Here is a 20,209-nt window from a genome sequence, read left to right as displayed (position 1 = left end):
CTTTTAAGTAATCGAAACAATTATTTAAGTAATTTTTTGGTTAAATATATTTTTCTTAAAAACCCATTATGAAAAAAAATAATAATAATATTGTTCTTGTACAGTAAAACCTTGATCTAAATGAATGATTTTTTTAATTTAAGAAATAAATAAACCCTGAACTACAGTAAAAATTATTAAGATGCCATTTTTTTTAATTATAAAATTTGACAAAAAACTATTCAACCTAAGAAAGTTAAATATATTTTATCTTTTTCAAGCAGCGCTTTTTGACAAGGATAGAAGATATAAGATATGTCTTTACTTGATTGAAAACAGTCCGAAACAAAAAAAAATCATTTTGTAAATGAAAAGCCCTATTCTATTAAAGTAGTGTATCGTTACCATGGACACGCCTCCAATAAAACTCACACACGGTGCGAATACCAAAATTTTGTTCGTATCATTAAGCGTTACAAACTTGGGACTAAAATTAGTATACTTTGATATATATTTTATATATACAGGGTATAAAAATTATGGAAATCATGCTCTCTCTTATTAACTGCAGTCATTTTGGTGAAGTTTCTTGATAATACAGCTGTGCGTTTACTTAACACGATCTCTCCTCTGACGAATTGAACATAATTCTAATGCACAATAAAAATTAAACCTTGATCTCAATGAATGGTTTTTTTTAAAATTCTTTGTACAAAATAAATTCCGAACTAAATGATAGCGCGTGTATTTCAGTATTTACTTCCGACTTTTTTTTTACGAACAAAAGAAATCAAAAGTAATTTGAACTCTTGTATGAGGTCATACGGTGTGATACTGGCCTTCTTTTTATTTTACGTAAGTTTGTCACATAAATAACAAAAGAACTTCAGTATTGAATTATTTATATTTTTTTTATATTTGTTGTTTTAAAATTGTGGAAACATTTTAAGGACAAATTATTATTATTCATCGATAATTCTATTAATTTAAGGACATACGATTTTGTTAAATATTAATAAACGACTTTTTATTATTAAAAAATTAATAATTTTATCATTTAATAAATCACTTGTGATATAAATTGAAGAGTTTTTTTTAGATCAGAGACGAATCTAAAATATTGGATGCCGTGGGGTTAAAAAAAAGACGTTTTTTTTTTAAAATATGCAGTGATGTTACAGCTAATTAGAATAAAAATAATGTGATCATCAATATTATAAAGCAAGTCCCAAGTTTGATCCAACTCTGAATAATTATAAAAGAATAAGTTAAGGTAGAACGAGCACCAAGGCAATTTTATATTTAGGGTTGAAATTATTTTTATTTTATTTTCAACTTTGATGACAAATTTTCTTATAACTTCATGAATGTAGACGAAAAATTAGAATAAAATTTGTCAATATCTGCCTTGGTTTTCGAAATATCGAAAGCAAAATAATTAAACAAAATTTTCATTTTTCGATATTTTGAAAATTATTCCAGATATCGAAAAATTGTATTCTTACTCTTCGTCTAATATTGATAAGTTATAACATAATTCACAGTCAAAATTGAAAAATATATTTTATTAAATTTGTGTACCCACTACCACCATGCTCATACATCCTTAATTTGTCGCACACAACGGTTTTTTTTTTATGTTTTCAATAACTTAAGATTTTAAGTTTAATTTAAAATGTCTTTTTTTAATTTCCACCGACTAGTTTTGAAGAAATTTATGAAAACATGTCATTCATCTACCGTTTTACCATAAAACCAATATTAAATATGCCTACTTTTGAAGTCATTTATTTATTTAAATAATTGGACAACCCCTTGTCAATTTTCAGAATTGATTTAGACTTAGTCCTTTTTTCTTCGCCTTCTCAGTGTCTAATATTAACAATCATTTCATTTCCCATTCATAGGTGGCACTTGTGTACTAAAATTTAATTCTAATTTCATTTCCGATCCACAAGTGTCGCTCGTGTTCTAAATCAAGAATAACAGAGAAATGTAGAAATAAATACAATTTATTTCTTTCTACATAATCAATTATATATATATTTAAAATTTATATAAATTTTGTTTCAATATAGAGCGAGTGAAGTTTTACTTCTGCCCTGGGTATCACGATTTACCATGATTTTTATCCCTTTGAAAAAATCATAAACAACTTTTTTTCTTATGAATATTATTTTTGGTTTTTCCAATCAACAGTTAATGTTTATGTAGTCTGCCATTTAATTTATTAAAACAATTAATTCTATTATTAATAAAACATTATCATTTTTATTTATTCAATTGATAAATAAATAATATATATAAATATTTCTTTTTATCAAAACACTTGTGAATATGTAATATTTATGTATGTAGGTTTATTATCATATGATTGATTACAACAAAAATTAAAATTAAAACTATTTAAATAAAAAAAATTAGATGTAAATTTTATAATATAAATGTAACAACTATTAAAAAAAACCGGACAAGTGCCAGTCGGACACACTTCAGGGCTCTATAGCATCGAACAAGATATAATATTATGCAGTACTTTTTAATCCCCGAATTAAAAAAAAAGGGGGTGTTATAAATTTGATCGATATGCGTATGTGTCTGTCTGTCTGTGGCATCGTAGAGCCTAAACGGAAGAACCGATTTTAATTTTTTTTGTTTTCGTTTGAAAGGTAATTTAAAGGGAAATGTTCTTAGCTGTTTCAAGTTCAAAAAATTGGCTACGATCTTCAAAATGCTTTAAGGGAAAAGATAAATTAATGGAGTGTTCTTATATAAGTTTCAAGTGCGAGTTTAGGGTTCCGTACTCAAATTTTTCGGGGGTTTTTAAAACTTCTAAAAAATCTATTTATACCTACATATAAAATGCTTTGCTCTGAATGACTAACTGACGAATCAACGCATAGCCTAAACCTAAGGGTATGTTCTTTGTATGATGTAAATATTCGTTTAGGAGGAGTTTTCGAATTTCTGTCGCTAAGTGGGTGAAATAGGGGATGCAATTTTGTATGAAAATTCGTATTTTATAAAATTCTTTCACCTATAGAATGGCTACATTGTAAAAAAATAACATGGGCTGTATTTTATTTAAAACAAAATCGGGATCCGCATCAAAAATTTTAAATTTATAAATTTGTTAACAAAACATAAGACAAATGAGGGGAAAGGAAAGTCAGGGCTATAACGCTGTAATCTTTGTTTTTAAAGTTGAAATTGTTCAGAGAAGCGGGTGGGTATTTGGTAGTAAGTACATAATATAATGCAATCAAATTTTAATTTTCTCAAAATTTAAAATTGAAGGGGAGACAAACATAAGTTTTCGGTGGACAAACCGTTGTCTAACGAATGTTTTATAAAAATTCGCATTTGTGGATGCTGTAATAAATTTTGATTTTCTCAAAAATGACATGTTCATTTTATAAAAATTTGCATTTGGGGGAGCTGGTGTTATAATTTTTAATTGTGTCATTGCTATCAATTAGACTAATTAGAGGGTAGACATACGAAAATTGTGGACAAATGATGGACAAACGAATCCAATCAGCATTTTATAATAATTCGCATTTGGGAGGTGCTATTTTCACGGAGTTTTGAATAAAACGATTTCAGTTAACTGAATAAAAATGAAGTGGCCATAAAATACCTCCAAGGTTAATTCTAGCGTCTCCATGTTTTCCTTCGCAATAATTATTCGCTAAGAATTACGCCCTTTTTGAGATAATAGGAGATGCTCTCGTTTTCCAGAGGTCTGCCAAACCAAAGTGGCAATGAGCAAGAGATATACATGTATGTGCACTCGTTTCCACATTCTCTTTTGCTCAGTGCCACTTTGGTTTGATAGAACTATAACTCAATATTTGTATTCTTTTGTTATTAATCAAAATTTTCCCTGAATTGATTCAAGAAAAAAACTACTTCATAAAAATCCCATCAAATATTATCTCAATGTTTATTAAATGATAAAATAATTCTACACACAAATTGCATTTAAATGCCACCGTTTCTTAGAAATTTGTCATTTAACTTGTTTTTTTATATTTATTGTCCATGAAAAATCGTGATATTTACTGAAATAATATGTTTATAGTAAATACAGTGTGTCTGTTACGGATGCAATTCAAAGAGGGAAAAACAATTTTATGAAATCATACTTCATAAAAAAAATGTATACTGTATAATAAAACAATAAATAATATATTTAGGGTTCCGTACAATAAATGTTGGTATCGAAACTTGAACTATTTAATCTGAATGTAAGAATTAATTGAAATATGTGAAAGAGAAATCAATTGTTAAAATTGAAAATACGAGCGCTATCTGTGTATGGGAAATAGAACTATTGTTAAAATTTAAAACACGAGCGCCACCGGATAAGAGAAATGAATTTATCCCAATGCATATGTTTTATTGTATTTCTGCTGAAGTAGAAAGACAGATTAAGGGCGGAGTGGGGCCGCGCGGTGGGGGGGGGGGGGGGGTTTAAACCAAATGTAAGTATAGTAACATACCAAACTGCCGACGTCACTTTTTTACCAACTTATTCTTTGTGATATTATTTTCAGTGGCGTGTAGAAAGCCGTTTCTCTTCAAAAAAGATATTTTCTTTCAGAATGTAATAGTTTTCATTTTTTTCTTTTATTAACACAATTTTCTCGAATTTTGAATAAAGAAAAACTTTAATTCGTCTCGGAGGCCACATTGTATAATTACAAATTTGATTTTTTATAACATTTAAAAGACTTTCATGTTAATCATAATTCAAAAATACTTTCACTTCGAATAAAACGATGATGATCTTACATATATTGTTTTGTTAACCCTCGATTAATATCGTGAGAATGCGGGATATCAGTTTTTATTAGCAACATTCCATTTAAGAATAATAATTGCAGCTTCACTAAGAGTAGGATGTAAGATGTAACATGGTTCGGCAGTGAATTAATGTATGTCATTCCGAGATTGCAAGGCAAAAGAGGGTCTACGCTAAATAAAAAAAAAAAAAAAAAAAAATAGATGACCCAAAAGAAGTAAAATGCCTCAATATACAATGAGGTTGTAGATTGGGTGGAACAAAAAAAAAGATTACATCGAACTTCTAATGAAGTCGAGTAAAGAAAGGTTAACCATAGATTTTAAATAAAAATAAGGTGGAAAAGAATTAATATAACCGCGGATCAAAGATAAAATTTAACAAAAAAGAAGTTTCAGCGGTTGTTTCCTGGACTTCACATGTTGTAACTTCTTGGCGTGGTACACGCTAAGAAATTGAACTAAACTTGAGATATGGAGAATATAAAGTAAATTAAACATCTCAGAACCCATGAACATACAAAGATAAGAGGGAGCAAACAGCTATCCCCATATGTAGTTAGTGAATTATGTGCATAGCGCCTTGGGAGTTGTTGTATTTAAGAAATTCTGTTCCCTTCTTGGCCAAAAGTAGAGTACTCCCTTGCCAAAATCAACAAGCTTACGATTAACATTGATGAAACTAGGTCGCGCTAGCTTTTAATGAAATAAAAGATTTCACAAGTATGCTCCAGTGTCAAAATCAACAAGCTTAAGATTAATACCGATGAAGCGAAGTCGTGCGAGCTTTTAATGAACTAAAAAGTAACACAAGTATGCTCCTTTGCCAAAATCAACAAGCATAGGAAAACCATCGATAAAGCGAGGTCGCGCGAGCTTTTAATGAAATAAAACATTGCTCAAGTATGTGTAACTGGCCGATAAAATTAGAATAAATAATTCATTCAAGTGTTTCAATATCTATTTACATTGGATGAATGCAACAGATTTTTTTCTAATCAAATGAAAAAAAAAAAACAAACATAAGAATTAAACAATTGAAAATTTATCTTATATTATAGATGAGTGACAAATACGTGATATGTTTAATCGATGTACATATTTATCGATATACGTGATATGTTTTATCGATGAATTTCATTCTACGTGATCATCTTAGAGTAAAAATGATAAACTTTTAATTTTTTTTTATTTGCATGATTTAAATCAGAAAGTAATTTAAGTTAGTTATTGAATTATTTATTAATTAAAATTATGAGTGCAATTAAGCACGTGTAGATAAATTTTTTTTGATTAATAATAATATTTTACAATTGGGATTTAACATTTACGTGATTACGTTGAGATAAGGATTGTTTTTTTGCTTTGTAACGTTGGGAAATCCTATTCAACATTTTTTCAAATGGAATTAGGCGCCTATAGTTGATCACCACGATAAAATACAGTTCAGAAACTAAAACACCGACGACTAAAAAATCACGTTCTAAAATGTATGAAATGTCGGGGATCTCTAAAATGAAAAGTTTTCAATTTCAGATGATAATATTTTTTTGTATCATACTTTTTAGGACGTGATTTTGTAATCGTCGGGGTTTTAGCATTTGAATTTTATTTTAAGTTATTTTGGGAATATAACTTTTGAAATGAAAAAAATGAACCCCCTTCTTTTGAACACGATATTAATAAATTTGTATACCGTGTATATATGAAATATACCAAGGTATATTAAGTTTGGTACCAAGTTTGTAACGCTTAATAATTTTGATGCTACCAACAAAATTTTGGTATAGATGTACATAAAATCATGTAATTACTCCATTTTCGGTTGTCTGTCCGTTCGTCTATGGACACGATAACTCAAAAACGAAAAGAGATATCTAGCTGAAATTTTTATTGCTTGCTTGCGGCGTAAAAAGTGAGATCGAGTTCGTAAAAGAACAACATTGGTCAAGGTCTTGGGTCCGTAGAACTCATCTTGTAAACCGTTAGAGCTGTAAAAAACAAAATTTGAGGAATGCATTTTTATTCTCTGTTAAAAAAATAACATGAATTAAACGTATTTTGTATGTCGATGGTTTAACAACCAAGGACGTACACAAATTTCATGAACACACAAAATATTGATTATAGGAATTTTAAACGAAACGATTAAAAATTATACGTCAATGAGTTACAACGTATAATTATCAATAAAATTATGGAATATAAAATCTAAAACTTCCTGTTTTGGAAAATAAATAATACCTGCTCTTTAATAACCGCTTACGTCCCAACCTGCACAAAATAAAAAACTAAAATACATTAATTATTTTTCTCGTAAAAATAATTGAATATTACGCCTCAATTAAAAGGTCTATTACTATTATAATCTTGAAAGTTTGTGGGCAAAAACTACTGGGCGGATTTTGATGAAATTTCACAGTATTATAGCTTACACACCAAAATAGTATATGAGTTATAATATATCATAACGGTGGCCGAAAATAGAACAATATAACTACATTTTCTTTTAACGAGCTCCGTGGTCGAAGGACGTTTTATTTTCCAAGGGTTAGAAATAAAATTGGAGTTTAGGGGCAGGCTAAACGAGGGCAAGAGTACTGAAGTATAGCATGTGATGGAAATGACTTTAAAGTTGACATTGTCTATAATGAGAGCCCTATAGAGGAGTAAGTGAGAACAAGGTAGATGCAAGTTATAACGCGGTAGTATTTTCCAGCGAAGCAGGCGGATAACTGTCAGTTATTGATAAATTTTAGTTGGGCACAATTATTAAGAATTGCCTTGAAACAAATTTTTGTCATTTTGAGCAAATTTTCAGGCTGGGTGTAAGGTTTTTTTTTAATAGGGAGAAATAAATAAATTATTTATTTTGTGTATTATTGCACTATGACTTGACAGAAAAAATACGAAGCTTGTTGACATAAAACAGCACAATGATAATTGAGGCCAGTAAAGGATTAATTACAGAGATAGTTCGCTATATTCTTTGAAAATTCACTACTGGAATTGCCAACAGAGTGAGAACCACCTCTCAAAGTAGATTGACAAGGATAGTAAATATCAGGGCCTGGTTATAATACGCATCACTTAATATACAACGTAATATCCTGGCGCGTATTTTAAATAAGATTATACCCTTTGAAAATACACTACATTTTAAAATATATGATCATACGATCATATGATCATATGATTAATGAAAAATTTTGTTAGTAATAGAATAAATATTGCAAATAAAACAATATTTTCCCATTTTTAAAATAGAATTAACGCAAAATTATCTAACAATATAACTTGTTTGAACGTTACAACAAAATAAAATTTTATTTACTTTAAGCAAATGTCAATTTGAAATATAAACACATCATTGAAACAGCTAATTCCGGTTATACGATCATGCCTCCTTAGATCATATATTTTAAACAGGCCTCCAACTATTTTCATCTTTGTTAATCTACTCTCATCTTTGTTAATCTACTCTGTGACGCCAAAATACATATACTTGGTATACACTGGGCTCATCCATTTAAAATATATGATCTAAGGCTATATTGCATTTCGAATTTGTTTTTTTTTTTTTAAATTGCATTCTCATTGTAAAATGACGTGTCAGTGTGTATATCGTTTTATTTTAAAAGTTTACAAAAACATTACTTTTTTTTAATTGAGCCATTCATACATGACTATTTGTAAAAGCTGGAAGTTATAAATTCAAAATATCAAGGATAAATATATCAAAATAATGAATGAATCATAGAAATTATTATTTTCTACTTTTTAGTAAAATAAAATTTTGTTCTGTCAAAAGTATTTTTAATGAAAAACTAAAAACTATGGGAAAATCAAGGTCTTGCTTTTACTATAAAAATGGACATTATTCGTATTATTCTCAGCAAACCCTTTCATTTGATACTCATATCAAAGATTATAAAATATAAAAAGTCCGCCATTTTGGGTTTAGAATGACGTCACTTAACTAACCATGTATTGTCATCCAAACGAAACGGGAATTCAAAATTTCAGCTCAATCGAATGTGCCACAAGGAACAGACTATGATCCGAGTATTTCTACCAACGGCCATAGAGGTTTAAAAGATACACATTTGTTGCGAATGCACTGTCTTACATACTTAATTAAATCATAGTCATTAGAATTACAAAAATAAATATATCAGAATCGTTATGACAAAATTTTCCCCGTAAGTAAACTAGTGTCGAAAGATGAATCTGATTTTGTCTAGAATTTATAATAATGGAATGTATTAACAGTTATGTCGAATAATCTTTCAAGATATAAGTACTAAAAATACTTGTTTAACAAGTGAAAACAAACAATTGACTGAATTATATGTTAAAATACCATGTAAAGACAGTGTTGATTACTCTGTCATATTACACATACATTAATGTCACACATATATAACTCTCACAGGTAAACAGTGATGTTAACGAAAAAATGTTTCAAACAAAAGTTTGAAACATTTTTTTTATTTTTTTATAAGGAACATATATTATATTTAAACTTTTGTACTATCTCTAACGGTTTACAAGATGGGTACTACGGACCCAAGACCCAATTGACCTATGTAGCTATTTAGGTGATTTTATGAACGCCTATACCAAAATTTTGTTCATAGTATTAATATTTTTAAGCGTTACAAACTTGGGACTAAATTAGTATGCCTTGGTATATTTCATATACATGGTATAACAAGGATCTATAGGCAGAATAAAAAATAATCTATTTATGACAAACAATTTTATAAAAGTTAAATATTCTCTTGTATTTATACTGTAGTTTAAGTTTTTATATTGGCGGTCTAGTTTATTCAAAGAATCATACGTCTATGATCGAATGTAATAATATAACGAACAAACATGGCCGCACATTCTGCACAATCCATTGTGCATGATGATGATAATATGACGCACGCTTGTTGAATGTCGCCATCATAGTTATATTTTTAAGCTCTATGGTCGCCATTTTTATCTCTTAAAATCATATAATAACAACAAAATACTGTGTATCTATTCTGAAACTAATTCCCAGAAAAAATAATAATTAGTAGATGTCATCAACAGATTTTTACTACATTTTAATGATAGGAGTTGTGTATTGTAAAAGAAAGCAATAACTCATGAATATGAAATAAATATTCATATTTATAAGAAAAAAACTAATAAATATTAATTACATTTACAGGATGTCCTACTTAATTTGGCTACATATTTTGGAAAATTTAGGTTTACGAAAAAAAGTTATTCTTTATAAAAATCTCTGCTTTCATAAATATTTCGACATCGAATGTACTAAGTGTCCACAAATTGAAAAAGTTCGATAGCGATTGGACATTTGAAAATATTCGATCATTCGTCCCCACTTTCACACCCTCCCCGCATATATTTTTGCGTCGGGGTTGCAGTTTTGTAATGTACACGTCATGCTCTTTTATTTGATACCCCACTTGGGTATATTTGAAAATATTCGATTGTTCATCCCCATTGCTGTGTTGGGCTAGCGAGAGGCGAATTACTACAGGAGAAAGGGGAGAATATATCCACATTCTAACTTCAGAATCGTGGTCAGCAACCTCAAAAACCCCCGAGTATACTTTTTTAGTCCCTTTTGTTGAATATTTACAGAATATTGCAATTTTGAACCAGCGGGATGAATTACCCCAGGAGGTGTAGAGTAAATCAAAATTCTGACTTCGGAATAGTGATAATCAACCCCGAAAACCACCTTGTGTACGTTTCTGGCCCATTTTGTTGAATATTAACAAACTTTCTAGCGACAAAAAGTTAGATTTTGATATATGGACCTTCCTGAACATTTTTAAAAAATTGTCCCGATAGGTTGAGGTACATAAAAATTCTTCATTTTACACTTATTTCGTCTAAAATGACTCGTCTATTTATATCATCAGAATGTCTTCAGTTATGGATAGAAGTGTCCAGTATTACATAGAAGTCATGCGACTATTTGAGCGCGGAATTTTTTTTCTATTCGATAAAAATATTTCAATTTATATAGCCCCACATAGAAACAATCAATTGCATCGATTTTATCCATAAATAGAACATACTAATATTTATATTGAATTTACTTTAATGTAATACCAATATTTAAAATAAATTTTTGAACTACAATACTAAATATACTACAGTCAAATTAAGATTTAACAAAAAAAAAATGCTGTTACCTTGAAACTAGCACAGTTGTTTCATTATTTGCAAGTTTACAATGTTTTTGTAGAAACAAATTCCACTACCCAAAAGCTGTGACAAACACTTTTTTTTAGATAGAAAATAAAAAAAACAATTAGTTGGAAATTAGCATCAGAATTCATCGAGATATGCTACTTTTAAATTAAGTTTTCAAAAATAATTTTAATAGTCATCAAAAAGCAAAGTAAAGCCGCCAAAAAGTAATGCTTATCACGGCTTTGAGATTGTAAAAATTTAATATACTATATTAAACAGCAATAGTACACATGCTTAGTAATAGTATACAAACATAGTCAAATAAAGTATAAGCTTTAACTCTAATGTACAAACGCGAAATATTCTCGTGATCAAACTTTTGTATTATCGTATTCAAGTCTGTATGATAATAGCCATCTCTCTTCAACTACTTATATTCTAAATATAATTGTTTCTGTTCAACAATAAAATTAAATAACTTTGAGTAATTACTTATATCTCAAACTTGCGGTCAATAATTATGGTTTTTTTAAACTCAGGGTAAATACATGAATGTTCAGTTAGTTTTTTGAAAATACCTTAAATCTAGTTTTTATCTAGAATTAAAAAACTTGTTAGGGCAGTCTATCGATTTCAAATTTTATGATAATTGCATTATTTATTATATTCCTAATAAGTACAAAAAATTTAGAATTTTCTGTAGATAAGCCCATAGCGAGACAACAGCCTTAATTTTATAGCGGGAGCAAATTATTCTTTATTACGCTGATAATTTAATTATTTTTACTGTATCAATAATGTTAAATATGTTTTATGCATTTGTATAAACATTTTTAATAATATTCATACAAAATTTCTTATAAAATTATTAATTATCAGTTCAACTGAACTAACTAACAACATTAAATATTTCAAGGTCATCCAAACATTTAACTTTTATTGTGACGTAGAAAGGTATATTGACATACAAGCAAGCAATTACACTGCGTAAAATTAACAAAATTAAATGCCAATTTATTTTATGAAATTTGTAATTTTGAAACGAAATTGTTACATATTGATCTATTTTGACTTATTCATCTATTGGAATGAACAAATATGGCGAAATATGATGACGTAGGCAAAAAAATACATAGTTAGAAAATCTGAAGAGGCTTAAACACTCTTTTAGGAGGTGTTTACATTATTAATGAAATTTGGCCAAGTTATTTGCCCTTTTTAATTGATGAAATAAAGTTAAGGCTGGTAAAGACCACCATGTTATACCTTCACCTTATTCTCCCTTTCTCGGACTCATCCCACTTCCAACACTCAAAATAGGGATACAGATTGTTTTATACAGGTAAAATATATGCACAGTTTTCCACTTTTTTTTTATTAAATGTAAAATAGTCATTATTTATTGAGTATATCAGAACAGACGGCCATAAATTGTATTTTTACAGAAATATTTAATTTATGGTTCAAAATGGTGCTCACAGATGGCGCAGTGAAATGTCAGACTACATTCAATTGATTTATTTTTAATTTTTAAATATTTCTTTATAAATTATAACAATCAAAACCATTCAGTTGTTTTTGTTATTTTTATTAAATATTCAACAAAAATACTAAATCTCAACCAAAATGACAATTGAATATTTATTTTTAAATATGGCGATACACATTATGACGTATTAAAATTAAAATCAACCATGCGCTGTTGGTAGTTAAAAAACTGTCTAATCTTAGTTTAACACTCAGTGGAGTGATTTTATTAATTTATTAATTAAGAGCATTTAATATTTAAAACAAATAAAATTTATTATCATGTAATACATTGTTTGAGCAAATTTTTCAATAATCAAAATAAAACGATTAATTGATAAGATTAATATTACAAAACTCATAACGCGAATGATCTCAATTTTATGATCTAATATAATTAAATTTTCCATTGTTAAACAGTACCTAACCGAAGTAAATTTTTAATAAATGAAATCTTTTTGTACTAAACCGATTAAATTTTTCAGAAAAATTGGCAACTGGACAAAAAAAAAACATAATAACAACAGACAATCGGTACTCTATATTCATGTTGAACTTTTCAAAATAAAAACAAAAGAATGTCATGTGGTTATTACTACTTTGCGTTTCATAGAATTTTAATCAATTGATAATTATTTTGAAACGTATTTTAATATAAAATAGCGTTTTAAATTTCAAAACAACTTTTTTCAATCATAACCTGAATTAAACATTTTCTTATCAAAGAAATGCATTTTATTTCCGGTAGCCGGATTTTTTATAATATTATTTTTATCACTACTGTTTTTTTTTTTATATTTTCAAAATTACATAACAGGTTTTAAAAAATACAAAATTAGGTTAGAAGTTTTTTTTATGCTGAAGACTTACCACCATTTTTCATGTTAATGCCATCATCAATGGAAATAATTAAAAGCGGGAAAACACCACTAAGGCCAATTAATGTGGAACCCAATGCCGCAAATATCCATGGATTATAATCAATACCCATGGTTAAATTTGCGACAAGATGTTGGACCATATCATTGTAAACAAATGCAATATTATTTTCGTCAACCATTACGGTACAATTAATATCAGCGAGTCCAAATTGATTTAAGCACGCACTCATTATTAATTGAAAACTATCTTTAAAATTGATTAAAATTTTTTGATAATATTGTTTTTTTTATATAAAAATATTTTTAATTCAAGTTTTTATTTTGAAAGTTTGTTTGTTTTTTTTAGAGAGAAAGAACTGACTAATCTACCCTGAGATTGAGCCAGACTTAGTAACTGTTTACAATTTGCACAAAGTCTTTTATATAATTCAAAGTTGATGAATTTTATTGATAACGGAGAGACATTTTGATACACTTTTTATAAACATTCATAACAACGTCTGTAATCATAATAATTAACTCGTTTTGTGCTGATACAAACCGAAGCATGCACATTGGTCATTTGACGTTTTAACAGCTATTACGTAGTTATCAGTTGTTTCTTGTTAATCAATACTCTGCCATCTATCATACCACGTTTGTAACTAAAATTCAAAACAAATGAAGATATCGTTTTTGAATTATCTAGAAATTAATTTTTTCTTATTTTATTTTATTCCTAGGGAAAAATATTATTAGAAAATTTTAGTTTATGACTCTTTCTGCATACCTAAATTTTATTTTAAAATTATGTTTATTTTATAATTAGAAGGAATCGTAAAAAAACTTGTTGTAACTATTATTCAAAACAAAAACGCTTAGACACCATTTAATTTTCTTTGGCTTATGATATTAGTATAAAAATTTATTTTTCTAATTTCATATTGTTAGGGATAATTATTATTTAAAAATTTTATATTATGACGGTTTTTGCTTAATAAAAGAGAATTAATAAAGAAAAGTCCAAGATAGCAAAAATTTTATGTAATTAGTTTCAGATATGGGTAAAAATTCAACAAATTTAATTTCGTAATTGACTAGAATTGATTTTGAAAGAAATATGCATTAATCTTATATGTTTATTTTAAGTGTTAGAAACACGCTAAATCAATCATTACAAACTTATAATAAAATTTAAACATAAACATATTTATATATAGAAATTAATAACTTTCTTATTTCATTATGTACACTGTACAGCTATCGTATGAAAAAGGTTTTCTACTAAAATAATTATCGATTGAAAAACTTTTGTAATCATTAAAAAGAACATTTAGCTTTATATTTTAAAAATTATGAAAAAAATAATTAATTTTGTTCGAAAGGTTAATGCAAAGCTGAAAAAACTGGCAAACCCGTGCTAACACGATCCCATTAGAGGAATCTAATATGGGATCGTGAAGTCATTTCAATCACACATATAAATTGGAAAATTGATAGTTTTCCCGGATTGATGCTGATTTTTATTTTCAATCTGCACTATAAAACAGAATATTTTAATAAAATTGAGAAATTTTTTAAAATCGGTAAACTCACAAAATTTAACAAACAATTGTCGGGGCCAAAACTTTTTTTTACTACGTCCAGGAAGATTAAGTTCCCTATTTTGCAAATTCCCGAACCTCCAATAACTTTAAAGAGTAGTTTATCCCATTGTTACCAAATATAATTTTAGAAATTCCGCGAAAAATTTTTTTTCTATACGAATTAATATATAATTTAAACGGGAACACCCTATATAAAATTAATAGAAAACCGATATAGTGATGGATAAATCGACTTCTTTAATATTGTAATAGCTTCCAGAGTTTCATTACCAAACGAATTTATAATATTTTCTTATAAAACAGAAATATTTATTTTTAGTTTCTATACTCAATACGATTTGTTGTAAACTGTTAAAATATAATTCCCATATGCTATATGAGCGGGCGGTTACTTACGAACAGGATAAACTCTGTTTTCACTAAAAAATTAATAATAATCAAATATTGAAAATAGATCAATATATTTTTTATTAAAATTTAGTGTTTAGCTATTTTACGACATTTATTAATGTAATTTCGATTAAACAATAAATTTGAATCAATTAAATTACATATTTTAAATATAACAGATTTGTTTATATTTAAAATAATTTTATTATTTTAAATATAATTTTTGTGTGTGAAAGTATTCGTTTAAAAAGTTTGGTGAAAAAATATGGCGTTATGGAATCAGTTTAATCCTACTATTTTACAACATCAAACGTCTCAAGATTATTCGACTAAAAGTCATCATTCGAGCCATCATCATCATCATAAACATTCGACGAAACGAAAAAGACATCCAGTTGCGGTATATTTGATTAATTTTTTATATGCCTTTAAAAATAAATTTCAAAGACATTGAAGCAAAAAAACTTGCAAGATTGTTGTAAATTAAAGAAGTTAAAGTCTTTCGATTATGATGAATTAGGAACAAAATATGGGATGAGGGCTTCGTACAAAAGAAGAATTTTCTCAGTTATAAGGATAAAGTAGTTTTTAAAACATTGGTAATAATATAAACTGTTCAACTGTTGGATCTATAATCAGCGTGATCTCAATAATCAATTTTCAAAATTCTTTGATGATTCCCGATTTTCCAATATAAATGATCATACTTTTTCATGTTTTTTTAAAAATACACAGATTAATTTGAAGTTGAACGTTGTTAGTTTTATCAATAAACTTGATTTTTTTTTTGTTGCACAAATATTATTGTGCTCAGACTTATTATTTTTTGAGCAAATAGTTAGTTACCTCCTTAAAAATAAATTTTTGTCTTGATTTCTTAGAGTAATCGAGACCCAGAAATCACGAAAATTTTCTTCATTTTACTTTTATACTAAATTCTCTAAGAAATTGACTGAAATCGATTCGCGAGATGGATCATCGTACAGGTATTTGGCCGTTATTTTAAAAACATTCCTTCATGAAATTACCCTGATTTTCGGGTTAAAATTACCTTATGTATTGGGTTTATCAAAATCGGAATTAGCAAATTTTTCTAATTTTCTCTGCTTTGAAAAAAATCAAATGATTTTTTGGTTCAGAATTCGGAAAATAAAGTAATATTGAGTCAAAAAAAATCAAAAATTGTTCTCTTTTGACCATTGGTGGAATATTTACCATGGTGTTTCCGAAATCATGTAATAAGCCCTATATTTTGAAGGGATTTTTGGTGATATCTCGAAAGCTTTTCATCTAGTCGTCTAATAAATTGGATTATGTATTATTATATTATTAAATACTTTTTAGATTTCAATAAATATTCATATTCCATGACAATTTTCCTGCTTTAAGAAAAGGTATGCTTCTAGTTTTTTAAAAGAAGCTTTTAAAAAAAAATTTATCACAAAAAATTGATGAAAAATAAAAACAGGCTTAAAATATTGAAATTCATTTATTTAAAAAAAAAATTATTTGTATACATAATCTGCGCACGATTACGATTTCCTGGGCGCAACATGGCAGTGGACTATGGTCGAAAGTTTCAATAGTTCATTGAAAATGTAGGGCCATTATAATCTAACGAAACTCAACCTCTATGTGGTTTACTAGATTGGGTCACGGCGCCCAGGAAATCGTAATCTCACCCATAAACTGTGCTTTTCAATGTTTTTTTTATTCACTAACATCTTCGTCATCACTAAAATATTTACTTGGTTTAATTTTCTTCCGTTTTCTCGTCTCCTTCTCGTCAGAGTCATATTGACCAGTTGCTACTTTATATCTGTATGCTTCAATTTCCTTCTTTTCAGCCTGAAAAAGTTAATTTAATGGAAATTTAAAGAAAAAAAAGAATTTTTTGAATTCTTACTTCTAGAGCAATCGCAGCACTTAGTGTTTCTAAATCTTCACTAGGCTCATCTTCAGCTCGCCGCTTAGAATGTTTTGAATGTCTTCTACGACGCCGTTCTTCTTCTGACGATGAAGAACTATCATAGTACGAGAGGTCACGGTCACGTCTCGAAGGACTATCTCTATCTTTTCTACGTTTTCGTATCTTCTTTGGTGGTGGTTCTCTTTCACCTAACGCATTTTTTGGGCATCTATAACTTAAATGGCCAGTTTCACCGCATTCATAGCAAGCAGTTTTATCTGAGTAGGTTCGTTTTCGTATATATTCTGTACTACGACCATTATCTGTTGCAATGCTACTTTTCAGCCTGCGCCCGAACATCTATGGAAAAAAATTATAAATTTTTTATTAGCTCTTTGATTTAGGATAAACTGTGGAAATGAAAATGGATATGCAATTCATTTTATTCGTAAACTGCAGCTTTCTAGCTGCAATTTATGAGAGACAAAAACTTAAAGCCACTACTACATGTTCTCATGCCACAAAATGTAAAATATTTGTGGATACTAGGTATAATTTACCGCCTCACTCGAAATCGGAATTTTTGGAGTTCCGATCAAGAATGGGACGTGTCCATATACACCTGAAAATTGGAACACATGGTAATAATTGTTAAGTCCAATAATGGGAAATATCACTTAAAAAAGAATATCTTATGAAAAAGAAATTGTGGGAGTAAAAATATTATGATTAAAATTTGAGTAATGTAGAATGCTACAAAAGTTTTAAATTAATTCTGAATTCATAAGTACCTCTCGATGATTTAGTCTCTTTGCGCAATAGGAAGCATCTTCTCGGTTCATAAACAGCACGAACGCAACTCCCTTACTTCTACGTGTTCGCTTATCCTTCATAATCGTTACCCTAATATTTTTATCGTAAACATTAGTAATAGACACTCAGTATAAAATAGAAGAAAAAAAAACTTACTTAACAATTTTCCCATATTTTTCTAACACTTTATGAATATCATTATTGGTTAAACTGTATGGTAAATTTGAGATGTACACAGTACTTCTACTAGGTGCTAGGCCCCCGCTCATGATTTTCGTCCTTTTGCACTGAAATATTTCCTATTTTTTGGTTATATTTTTGTTTTGACAGCTTTGAAATTCCAACATTTATCGCGCGTGCGCACTGACCATTTATATAGGTCAAGTAAAAATTGATTTAAATTTATTTTTTAGAAAATATATTTTATTTTAAAGTGAAAAATAATTATCTTAAGAAATATTTGCCATGAAAATTACCACACTTAATTATCGTTATTTACCATAACAAAAATTCTTTTCATTTTTCATTTTTTATTATTTAATATTTCTTTATCAAACATGGAGAAAATACCCGTTGAAAAAATAAACGGAAGTAGTATAGCTGCCATAACATAAACCCGCTAAATCTAATTTTATTTTAGAATTAAAATTTTCTTCAAATACAATTAATCATTTTATTTTAATGAGTTAAATTATTATTTTATTATAAATTTGGCAAATAATCAAATAAGTTTTTATCTGAATTCATCAATCAGTACAGAAAAGCTATCAATTAATTTTGAACAGGAATTCCTTGTCAATTAAAATAATAATGTACAAAAATATAATTATGTTGTTCGATATTAATAACGTCCAATAACACGACAGCGTGGAATACTTCTTTGGATCTAAAAGACCAATTATTTACGCGAAAGTGAAATTCTCTTTTAAAACACCTAAGGTTTTCCATTTTCTAGATTATTCATTACAAACATGCTCAACAAAAATGTTTTTCTTGCTTTCTTGAACCAAATAATTTTCTTCCTCCTAAAAATGGTTCTAGTCGGTTTGATTGAATCATAACTTTCTTTATATAATTTACAGACCAATTTGCTGCAAAATTGCAAATCTGTTAATATAGACAAAAAGTTTAATCGCGTGTGAATAAATCGGTCACATACAATAAATAACCACGGCACTTTTACAAAGAAAAAGGATAAATTTCTGTTCTCAATAATCTCAATAAACATGAAACGAGTAGATTGATTTGAAATAAAAAATGTGATACATATTGCCTATATTATTTGAGAAGTGGCATGCATAGCTTTTATGAATTAGATACATTTACAATATAAAGCTTAAAATGATCACTGAATTATTTTGAAGAAATAAATAATGTATCTAGATATCTTCGTAAGTTTTTGCGTGGTATTTGTAAAAGTACGAAATAGACGACCAATTTCACGTGAAACTAACACATACGCTTCCGTGTGACTGGTAATAATTAAAAAATGAGCTTTATTTATATACGAAATCGTCACACTAAAACTGATTAGTAGATGTTCGTTAATACAATTGTCGAATAAAAAAACCAGTTTTTTTTGAAACTATTTAAGTTTCAAGCAAATTTTTTTTGAATTAATTTAATTTTAATATAAATGCAATTCCATTAACTTCTAAATCATTGAAAAATCAATGACTTTAAATCAAGTTTAATATTTCGTAACAAAAATTTTTCACATATTGCCAAAAAAAATTTTGCAAGAGAAAATCCATAAAAAATTCAAAATCTTTGCCAATATACTTCGTCTAGTATCTCTGACTTTGATATATTGCAAATAAATACTATGTGTGCAAAGTTTTAAGTGTTACAAACTGTTGGTTCAAAAAACAAAAAAAATGTGCCGTAAAAATCAGGTTGTTCTGTGAAGGTAAATAAGTTTTTTGGTCTAAAAGTAGATAAATGGAATATTAGTGAACATTTTTGTTTTGAAAGAAATTCATTTTATTGAAAGGTCTTAAAAAGTTGAAAATAACAAATTAATTTTCCAAAAACACGATACAGAGGAGTGGAATTTTTAAAATTTAGGTAATTTTGGAGAAAGTTACCACCAAAACCAATTTTGGTTTCCT

At 28.0% G+C, this 20,209-nt stretch overlaps 2 protein-coding genes across 2 annotated transcripts in view; both read right to left on the bottom strand.

Moving 5' to 3' along the window:
- The window catches only part of LOC123305204 (zinc transporter ZIP13 homolog), a 28,350-nt gene extending 14,627 nt beyond the window's left edge, over positions 1 to 13,723 (bottom strand). Inside the window, exon 1 of the mRNA XM_044886849.1 lies at positions 13,390 to 13,723. Within this exon, the coding sequence (XP_044742784.1) occupies positions 13,390 to 13,630 (241 nt within the window). The 5' untranslated portion in view covers positions 13,631 to 13,723. The remainder of the gene's footprint in view (positions 1 to 13,389) is intronic.
- Positions 13,724 to 16,867: 3,144 nt separating this feature from the next.
- On the bottom strand, positions 16,868 to 18,517 carry LOC123305168 (zinc finger CCHC-type and RNA-binding motif-containing protein 1-like). Its single transcript, XM_044886803.1, has 4 exons — positions 18,255 to 18,517; positions 18,077 to 18,188; positions 17,283 to 17,645; positions 16,868 to 17,224 (listed from the first exon to the last, which is right to left on the bottom strand). The coding sequence occupies exons 1-4, from the start codon at positions 18,365 to 18,367 to the stop codon at positions 17,087 to 17,089; spliced, it is 726 nt and encodes a 241-aa protein (XP_044742738.1). The 5' UTR covers positions 18,368 to 18,517; the 3' UTR covers positions 16,868 to 17,086.
- Positions 18,518 to 20,209: the final 1,692 nt, after the last annotated feature.

The sequence above is a fragment of the Chrysoperla carnea genome, chromosome 1, assembly GCF_905475395.1.
Source record: "Chrysoperla carnea chromosome 1, inChrCarn1.1, whole genome shotgun sequence".
Taxonomy (NCBI): domain Eukaryota; kingdom Metazoa; phylum Arthropoda; class Insecta; order Neuroptera; family Chrysopidae; genus Chrysoperla; species Chrysoperla carnea.
This window is presented reverse-complemented; position numbering and strand designations above follow the sequence as displayed.

What these genes read in the sequence shown, in the direction of transcription:
- LOC123305168 (XM_044886803.1), bottom strand. Translation starts at nt 18,367, where the DNA reads ATGAGCGGGGGCCTAGCACCTAGTAGAAGTACTGTGTACATCTCAAAT. An exon ending in AGAGACTAAATCATCGAGAG is followed by an intron (nt 17,646 to 18,076) that starts GTACTTATGAAT and finishes TTTTTTCCATAG; the next exon opens with ATGTTCGGGCGCAGGCTGAA. An exon ending in GTGCTGCGATTGCTCTAGAA is followed by an intron (nt 17,225 to 17,282) that starts GTAAGAATTCAA and finishes TAACTTTTTCAG; the next exon opens with GCTGAAAAGAAGGAAATTGA.